Source organism: Oryx dammah, unplaced genomic scaffold (assembly GCF_014754425.2).
Source record: "Oryx dammah isolate SB20612 unplaced genomic scaffold, SCBI_Odam_1.1 HiC_scaffold_16, whole genome shotgun sequence".
Classification (NCBI taxonomy): domain Eukaryota; kingdom Metazoa; phylum Chordata; class Mammalia; order Artiodactyla; family Bovidae; genus Oryx; species Oryx dammah.
This window is the reverse complement of record NW_024070200.1, coordinates 5,478,724-5,488,634: the sequence shown is the minus strand read 5'-3', so window position 1 is coordinate 5,488,634 and position 9,911 is coordinate 5,478,724. Positions and strand designations below refer to the sequence as shown.

The 9,911-nt window shown below is 49.7% G+C and overlaps 1 protein-coding gene across 3 annotated transcripts in view; it reads right to left on the bottom strand.

Moving 5' to 3' along the window:
* The window catches only part of SETD3 (SET domain containing 3, actin histidine methyltransferase), a 76,878-nt gene that overhangs the window by 55,033 nt on the left and 11,934 nt on the right, over positions 1–9,911 (bottom strand). For 2 of the 3 annotated variants that reach the window (XM_040256964.1, XM_040256966.1), the window contains exons 2-4: positions 5,304–5,413; positions 3,789–3,881; positions 1,493–1,641 (exon numbers count right to left, since the gene is read on the bottom strand). In XM_040256964.1, the coding sequence (XP_040112898.1) occupies positions 1,493–1,641; positions 3,789–3,881; positions 5,304–5,406 (345 nt within the window). In that variant the 5' untranslated portion in view covers positions 5,407–5,413. Of the gene's footprint in view, positions 1–1,492; positions 1,642–3,788; positions 3,882–5,303; positions 5,414–5,524; positions 6,247–9,911 lie in introns of those variants that run through there. The other variant, XM_040256965.1, reaches the window with a different exon arrangement.

The following is a 9,911-nucleotide window of genomic DNA, read 5'->3' as shown; positions in this document are numbered from 1 at the left end:
AAAGCGGGTTCAGGCAGTCCTGCGTGCGTGTCTATACCGCCTAAAGCGGGTTCAGGCAGTCCTGCGTGCGTGTCTATACCGCCTAAAGCGGGTTCAGGCAGTCCTGCGTGCGTGTCTATACCGCCTAAAGCGGGTTCAGGCAGTCCTGCGTGCGTGTCTATACCGCCTAAAGCGGGTTCAGGCAGTCCTGCGTGCCTGTCTATACCGCCTAAAGCATGGACACTGTCGTGGTGCCTGACAGAGGTGAGGGCGCCACAGGTGCATGCCTATGTCCAAGCTCGTCAAGATGTGTTCATCAAAGACGTGCGGTTTTGTGTATCAATTATGCTTCAGTAAAGCTTAAAAAATAAAACTCACGCACACCGTGAGGACACCAGCACCGAGACACCGCAGGCAGCATCCATACCCCCAGGGCTGCTCTTCTGAGACACCTGTCTGCTCGGGCCTCTCGCGAGCATCTCCTGTTCCCTTTCACGTGTGTCTGGTCCCTTACTATACGTTATAAGCAGCATGAAGGGAAAAGCCTGGAGTTTGGGGAAGCATGGTATGATGATAAACAAGGGACTATTCACATACTAGCTATTCAACAGGTATCTAATAAAACAGCGTATGGCTTATCAATGTATCACTGAAAAGTAAACTACAACTTGACCAAAAACGTTGTTGGGAGTTTGAGGGGACCCAAATAAATAACATCCATTTCCTCCACGTAAATTCTGAACAGACTGAGAGAGACACAAGAATACAACAGATGGTCACACAAAATGTCACCTACGGAATCCCAGAATTAGACCGACTCCCCCACCTAGTTACAAGCAGGACTGGAGCCCCACAGGCCTCCCCTGTAAACTCCCAGGGTGGGAGGTGGACACACATGGCAACCAGCTCCATGAAGAAAAAGGCCAGTTCCTTTTTCCAGAACCGTCAAGACTGCTATGCCTCCTCTCTAGGAGAGGCAGGAGTAAGCGCCAGAGGGGGGCCTGGAGCCGGTCAGGGAGGCCGCTGCTCCCTTAGCTGCTGGGAGGCTGCTGTCAGGGAGGCCGCTGCTGCCTTAGCTGGAAGGAAGGATTGAGGCTGGAGAAGAGCAAGTGTCCCTTCTTCTTTCCCGTCACCTCTGCAGCTACCATCTCAGTAAGTGCTACCTCCAGGCACTAATTATCCATCCAGAAAACAGGTTTCCACCCTCAACACTGTCGATCCTCCACCCAATCCTGCATCCAATCCATCACAAGGTCACTGGTTAACAGTACAGTTCCAGGGATGACCCGGAAGGGGCTGCCTTGAACCCCGAGTCCAGGCTCCTCTGGACCCACGAGACCAGCTAGGAGACTGCAGGGCAGGGAGGGGGCTGTGGACTGTACCGCCGAGGTGCCCACAGGCTGGGAACTCAGCCCAAGGCATCTGTCCCCAGGTCCTGGGCCCTCCACACCACACACCATCCAAACACTGAGCTCCCCGCCCACCCAGACCCACAGCTTACCTACAAACTCACCTTGATATCTCTTGTTGCTCTCAAACCGAAGCCCTCTTCTTTGAAGTTCACCATTTCAAAACCCTCAACAGAGGCTCCATTTTCAGAGGCCCATTTCATTAGATCAGGAAAGTAATCTTCTCTTTTTCCATCAAAAGTAACAGACAGACCTATACTCATCCAGGTGTCAGAAAACAAGAGCTACTTTTAGGACATGCATCGGTCACGCTGCCACAGAAAATAAAAAATAGACTATTGGGACTAACCACCTGGAAATAGTAATAAGACTTCAATCTCAAAAAAAAAATAAAAACTGATCACCAGACAGTCACAGTGCATACCTTAACTAGTGACAGGAAAGGCAAGTTAAAACACTAAGTGTCCCTGCTGGTTACAGAGAAATAGCTGCGGATCCCACGTAACGTGAACACTGGCTGTTAGGTTCTATCAGGTGCTATCAAGGGATGGTATCATGGGAAGCCTTCTGACCATGCAGGTTTCCGGAGCAACCTGCCCTCTCTCACATGCACACTCAAAGCTCCCACAGACACCAAGATCAGCAATGCACAAATGTGCACGAGGAGACGTGTGGAAGGCGAGCCCCAGACCCCGATTAAGAGCACAACTGAGCTCTGTATTCTGCCCAGCATCTAAAATGAGCAGGACCCACATGTATCACTGTGACTAAAACACAAAACCTCACAATGGTTTTTTTTTTTTTGAAGATGCAATAGTATGATACCATTTAAGTAAACTGTTAAAATACCAATTAGTACCATCCATTTGTATGGGGTTAGAAATGAAGCAGAAGCACATTCACTGGAAAGACAACCCCCCGGGCCGGTGGGGGGCGGGGGGCGCGGCAGCAGGAATGGGTGGAAGTGCGTGGCTTCAGCCATTCCTGAGACGCCTCCTTTCTTAACAACACATGTAAGCACCAATCAGAGCACAGAGGGAGGGGAAGAGATGGGACCAGCCGGTGCGAAGGAAGGGAAGAAGAGCCTGACAAGACTCGGGCCCGCGTCCAGATGACACAGTGGATGCTTGGGGGCCATCTCCTGGGCCTTGGAGCACGTTTGAAATATCAAAAAAGATGAAAAGCCATGCATAGGAAAAATCATCATTTTTTTGAGGAATAAGGAGAGAACAGGAACTTTAACCACATGAGATGCTGGGCTTGGCACCCAGCCCAGGGCCTGTGGCCATGTCCCCAGGACACAATTCACGGTTAACTGGATCCCAGGGCTGTGCCAGGTGAGATCTGCTAACTGGAGAAAACTGAGTTTGTGAGGGATACTCTAAGACAGAAGGTACTCTTCCCTTACTGAGAACAAATGAGTGCTCTAACTTCAGTGCCAGCGGTAGTAAACGATCTCTACTCAGAACAGAAACTCAGGACAGACAAGAACTTTTTGGCAATCAATGTGGTGAGCCAGGATGAGCAGTGTACAAATTAGCACAAACAAACACATTCTAGAAGAGCCGGTCCCCACGGAGGGTCTGAGACCATCCCACCTGAAGCCTGCATGTGTGCAGATAATACAGGAGAGCACCAACACTTAGCAGCTACCAGTGCAAGGGAAAAACCAGCCTCCTTCCCACTTCCATGGCAATAAATAAAAAGGGAGCCGAGTTCTTTCATCCTTTTAAATGCAGGCTCCTTACTGTGTTTTCTCCTTCCACTTTCCCTGTGGCCTGCATACAAATCTATTTTTTGTGCTTTACAGCACAAAAACAATAGGTATATTGAACAAGCTTTTCCAAATTGACATTTGACCCTGTTGCCAGCCTGGCTGAGAATCATTAAGATGCCTACTGAATACACCCTGGAAAAACACAGCTCGAGAAATATAACTAACCCTCTCATTCAATCAAGATAGATTTGAGTTCATCATAAATCTTATTTAACAAGACACTAAGCAACCTGGATCTATTTGTGTGGTGACCATACAGCATCACGTACCGACCTGAAGCCCTGAAGGAACACAGGATACCAACACAGATTTAAAACCTTATTCCATAGAATAACGATCCATGAAAGTTGTACCATTTTAGTCCCCAGACACATTCCCCCCAGCTGAAGCTTAACAGTTTTATTCCTTCCAAAGCAGTCACACCGCCTCAGGAATGGGAAAAACCCTGACGCTTTTCTGACACAGATCCCCTCCAACCTAGAAGCCCTTCCACAGACACCCTCCGGACAGGCATGGGGGCCTGAGGTTTCATGTGGAGACCTTCTTTCTCAAAACCGCTCTGCCTTGCCTGGGCCAGGTCTCCACAGGATATTATTAGAATAAGATCACTCAAGGAAACTTACCTTTTTGCTTTTTTCGTATTTTCTCAACTAGAGACCGGATCTGCACATACTCTTCCCATTCCTTTCCAGGACCAGGGGCAGGGCTACTGCATTCTGTAACACAGAAACCGCGGCATGCGAACAGTGTTCTTTCACCTTAACCTGTTAGCCTTCAGAAGAAAGAGGATCTGGGTTTTGTCATCGCTGTTGGTTTATTTTTAAAGGACAAAGATACTATAGCTGTGATGACCAAAGTGAGAAGTACAAACCAGGTATGCTTTTTTAAAGCACGTAAATCCTCTGAAATTGGCTACCCTGGTGGCTCAGTGATAAAGAATCTGCCTGCCAATGCAGGAGATGGGGGTTTGATCCCTAGGTCAGGAAGATCCCCTAGAGGAAGAAACTGCAACCCATTCCAATATGCTTGCCTGGAGGATCCCATGGACAGAGGAGCCTGGCGTGTTACAGTCCATGGGGTCACAAAGAGTCTGACATGACTGAAAACTCACACAGACCCTCTGAAACCACTCAGACCGAGTGTTACACGGTGCCCACAGGACACAGATGTGAGCACCTAACCTGCCTCCACCTCATTCTCGCTCCTCTGATCAAACTTCCTCAGAATACGCTCATAAACAGGAAAATGTTAAAAGCTAAGCTAAAATGCAAAATATTTTCCTGAAAACTCTTGTGGATGGCAAGAAGAAGATACATTAAAAGTGAACATTTAAGTTAAACCCCATAACAATGACTCCCTGAGGGAACCAGATAAATTGGACATAAGGACAATTAGTCAACAAACCATTCACATCCAAGTGCAAGGCTCTATAATAAGCGCTCTGGGGGAGTTACAAAAAGAGACGGCACAGTGGCTGCTAAGACAGCAGCGAGGATTCTATCACTGGGCCAGAACACGCGCTGTGGAGGGCCGCACACCAGCCCCTCTGCCTGCCAGGGCCCTTCCCTCTTTAAACAGCTGCATCCGTTTATAGAGAGACCCCGCCCCATGTTCCTGCTAGACCTCCAGGCCCCCTGTTCCCCAAGCAGAAGACTAGATGTGGTAAACAACGAACAGTAACTGGTTACGTGTTGGTGCCTAACTGTCAGGTAAGCCAGTCTCACTCCACCCTTCCATCAGCACTGACTGAGGCCCTGGAACACGGGAGTCTGTCCTTAGGCCATCTACAGTCTATCTGAGGAGACGTGTGGGAAGGAGCAGGTGGGGAAATGTGTCTGTGGGGGCCCAAGCTGATCTGCGGGGGGACCCCACAGGGGAGGATGGGAGCACTCAGGGAGGGACAGCTACAGTCAGTACCATACCTGTTAGGTAACGGTTACCTGTTGGTACCGTTTCTCCATTTTTATAGGTGGGGAGACTGCGGGCTGGGGAAGATGGGTAATGTGCCAGGTCCCATGGCTAACCAGCTGGGATCTGAAAACTGTCTGTTTCACCTCCTGCTCCCCAGACCAGGGACCCCTCCCCACAAGGACAGATGCACATGCCCCCACCAGCTGGGCAGCCGAGTCAGGACTTACTCTGCAAAAGCTCACTGGTCAGGTTCAAGGTTTCCTTCGGGGACACGCTTGCTGCAGCACCAGTGCCTGATTTCTGCGTTTTCACTCGGCTCTTCTTACCCATTTTCTAACTATAGAGAGAAAGAAAAGACAAAGAGAAAAGCTCTACATTTCCAAAGAACAAAATCGAGTAACAAAACAGGGCACGGCAGTGGCTCAGCCTGGAGACAGTAAGATCTTACCTTACAGGGGCCACATTCCTTAAGTTTGCTTCCTGAAAAAGCAACGTGTAACAAACACTAGTGTTTGGAGGCACTCAAATGGGGGGGGGCGGGGAATGCTGCTTTGTAGTCTCTGGAGAAAAGTTCACTTCTGTTCACCTATAAAAACTACAGTGGACGCAAGTTTTACTCTAGAATTTTAATTACATACACTTTACTGTATATCCTACTATGTTTATTCTGTGACACTATATTCATGTATCACAAACTCACATGGCCGCAAAAATCTAGTCTCTCCTCACTTTGCTTTAAAAGAATAATTTCCTATGAAGAGTATCTATTTCATAAGCAACCGATCAGACTCTGGACAAATGCTGAAGGCACTTTGGAGATCAAGGAAACTTCAGGGAGCTAATCCAATTCCTCAATCTCGTTTCAAGGAAAATCCACAGTGCCTTGCCCAGGGTTTCACAGGAGTGGCTGGCAGACCCAAGCCTCAAAAGAGGTCTCCATCACTGCCTCCCCGTCTGGCACTGCAGCCACCCTGCAGGCCTCAGTGGTCTAACAGGTAAATGGCCACGAGCAGACAAGGTGGTGGGACAGGCAGGTGCCAGGGGTGCGAGGCAGAGACGCTATAACATGTGTGAGAAAACAGTTGATGGCAGTGAGTCAGGAGGCGTGTCCTGAAGAAAGCAAGGTACTGGGACGTGTGAAGAAAGGGTAGGCGACTCAAAGGTTGGCCAAGAATGAAGGGGGCACCTGGGGCCCGGTGGGGCAAGTGTGCCCGCCTGGAGAGGAGTCTGTGGGGAGCAGGGAGAGAGAAAACCCCAGTTGCAGGAGGGGTGCCACTGCTGCCCGAGGACTCTGACCCAAGGGTTCCTCCTAAGTCAGAAGTGCCTGAGAACAACTCAGGAAGATGGGGAGTAGCAGGCGAGCAGCAACTGGAGCCCCCTGCACACTACCAATCAGCGACCGCCATGGTGACACTCCATGGAACCCTCGCCAGCAAGTTTCCCTTCATCTCAAGGGCGAGCCAGAAAGCCAACTCTGACCTACTTGGTTTTTTACAAAGAGCAACAAGTACTCAAGTGGGGAGAGCTGTGAGGGGACAAAGCGTTAAAATGCGTGCTCTCCCACAGTCTAGCTGTTCACTCACTCCACTATCATCAGTTCAGTCGCTCAGTCGTGTCCGACTCTTTGCGACCCCATGAATCGTAGCACGCCAGGCCTCCCTGTCCATCACCAACTCCAGAGTTCACTCAGACTCATGTCCATCGAGTCCATGATGCCATCCAGCCATCTCATCCTCTGTCCTCCCCTTCTACTCAAACAACAGGAAAGGCATTCTCTTAAAGGACTGCCTAAAAAAAAAAAAAAAAAAGGACTGCCTATGTAGCTTCTCTGTCTCTGATGCAACTTTGTAACTTATGTATCCAATAAGCCTTCTAACACAGGGGGCGGAACACACAGTATCTGGAGACCTGGAATCAAAGGAAACAAGTAACAAAACCTAAAACTTGTGCAGCAAAGAGAGTGAGTTATTTTGAGATCAAAAGCAGGGGAAAAAATATTAAGTGTGGGGCAGGGCGGCAGGCAGAGAAACAGTTTGAGCACCTACCTTTTCCTAAACTCAAGAACTAAAGAGAAGGAAGCTGCCGTGTTCGCTGGCTCTCGGCCTGGACAGAGCACCTGCCACTCTCCTCTCTCTGCAGCAGGCTCTCTCTCCACACACACCTACAGAGGGCATCTTTGCGGAGGACCACTGAACTTGACCTGAAAACAACTAAGACTGGCGCTAAGTCTGAAAAGAAGGGCTTCTATCACACCTCCAAATGTAGCTTGATGGGAGCAGTCGGAGACGGGCTTGCTGGCCTCTCCCTACAGCCCAGCTGTCATGATCTTCTTCTGTGTGTCAGAAGCCAAGCAACTTGAAAACATCACTCCAAAAGGAGCTTGAAGACCCTGCTCATTCTTAGCAGGCCTGGGGCACAGTAAGGCCAAGCCAACCAGACCCCCTACCCCCATGGTGGCTGCCTCAGGGCAAGGACCCAAGGGCTACAAAACAGGCTTCTCCACTCTGCCTGCAGCCCTTGTGCCCACCCTGCATGTCTTCCCTCAGGAATCCCCCTCCAACTCCCATCCTGCCCCAGCATCTAGATACCTGCCCAGAGATAAGGTTCCTTAATTAAAACAGCAGCGACTCTGTGTACAATCCTTAACCTTTGCCACACACAGCTAAGATGTGTTTGATCTTCCCAGACACTCTCATCAATAGACATTAACCTCTTCTAGACGCCATTCTCAAAAAGATGCAGTCCTCAAAAAGGTGCAGCGAGGACTCTAAACCCTGGGCTTGGCCACCGCCCCGCGGCTCCAGTGAAACACAGAGGAAAGCACAGCGCTCTGCAGGGAGCAGGAGGGCGGACCTGACCCCGACAGCTCCTGGACAAGAGGCCACTCCTGAGGACCTCAGGCGACCTGCCCCTCTGGAATCCACCTCCTGCACAGACAGTGTGCTGCATTCTCCCTGCACACGCCCGCACACGCCCACCCCCGCACCGCCCCCCACCCCGCCGCTTAAGTCGGCCCCACTGAGTAACGAGGGCAGAAACGAAACACTGGTGGAACTTCAAAACCCATCAGGAAATGACCACCTGGGAGAGCAGCTGTTCTTAAACTTCATACAAGTAGGATTACACAACACACAGGCTTCTTTTGCTCAAGGCAAGGTCTTTCCACAGCTCTAAGGTGACACCCACTCTCCCAGGCACAGCCCTCAGAGCCCTTCACCCCGCACCCTACTCTACCTGCCCCGCTTTCTTCTTCCCATCACCCATTACATAGCACAGCATCAGGATCTGCTCACGTTCCCCCCCTTTCCAGAAGAAAGCTACCTTTGGCTACCCCTGCCTCCTCCAGACAATTTTTCACATACCCAGGTCAAAATGTCCCCAGTGGCCTTGAGGAAATTCTGGGTCCTCCATGCAGATTTCACTCCCATGGAAATCAGTAAGACTGGGTCAAGTTCAACGTGATCAGCAAACGCTAAATGTTGCACTCTTGCCTGGAAAATCCCATGGACGGAGGAGCCTGGTGGGCCGCAGTCCACGGGGTTGCTAAGAGTCGGACAAGACTTGGCGACTTCACTTTCACTTTTCACTTTCATGCATTGGAGAAGGAAATGGCAAACCACTCCAGTGTTCTTGCCTGGAGAATCCCAGGGACAGCAGAGCCTGGTGGGCTGCCGTCTATGGGGTTGCACAGAGTCGGACACGACTGAAGCGCCTTAGCAGCAGGCTTGAGATTTGTTGTTGTTGAGATGCTCAGTCATGTCAGACTTCTTTGCAACCCCATAGACTGTAGTCCCCAAGCTCCGCTGTCCACACAATTTCCCAGGCAAGAATACTGGAGTGGATTGCCATTTCCTTCTGCAGGGCATCTTCCCAACCCACAGATCAAACCCACAACTCCTACACGGGCAGGTGGATTGTTTCCTACTGAGCCCCCAGGGAAGCTACCGTTGAGATCAGTCTTTCAGAATTCTCTTTGGACTGTTTCCCTCTCACAGGGATACAGGCCCAAAAGACATCAAGTAGCTTGCCCAGGTTGTTGTTCAGTTGCTAAGTCATGTCTGACTCTTTGTGACCCCATAGATTGCAGAATGCCAGGCTTCCCTATCCTTCACCATCTTCTAGAGCTTGCTCAAACTCATGTCCATTGAGTCAGTGACGCCATCCAACCATCTCGTCCTCTGTTGTCCCCTTCTCCTCCTGCCTTCATTCTTTTCCAACAACAGGGTCTTTTCCAGTGAGTCAGCTCTTCACATCAGGGGGCCAAAGTATTGGAACTTCAGCATCAGTCCTTCCAATGAATATTCAGGATTGATTTCCTTTGGGATTCACTGGTTCGATCTACTTGCAGTCCAAGGGACTCTCAATAGTCTCCTCCAACACCACAGTTCAAAAGCATCAATCTTTCAGCAGTCAGCCTTCTTTATGGTCCAACTCTCACATCCATACATGACTCCTGGAAAAATCAAGCTTTGACTAGACGGACCTTTGTTGGCAAAGTAATGTCTCTGCTTTTTAATATGCTGTCCAGGTTGGTCATAGCTTTTCTTCCAAGGAGCAAGTGTCTTAAAATTTCATGGCTGCAGTCACCACCTGAAGTGATTTTGGAGCCCAAGAACATAACGTCTCTCACTGTTGCCATTGTTTTTTCATCTATTTGCCATGAAGTGATGGGACCAGATGCCATGATCTTTGTTTTTTGAATGCTGAGTTTTAAGCCAGCTTTTTCACTCTCCTCTTTCACTTTCATCAAGAAGCTCTTTAGTTCCTCTTTGCTTTCTGCCATAACAGTGGTGTCATCTGCATATCTGAGGTTATTGATATTTCTCTCAGCAATC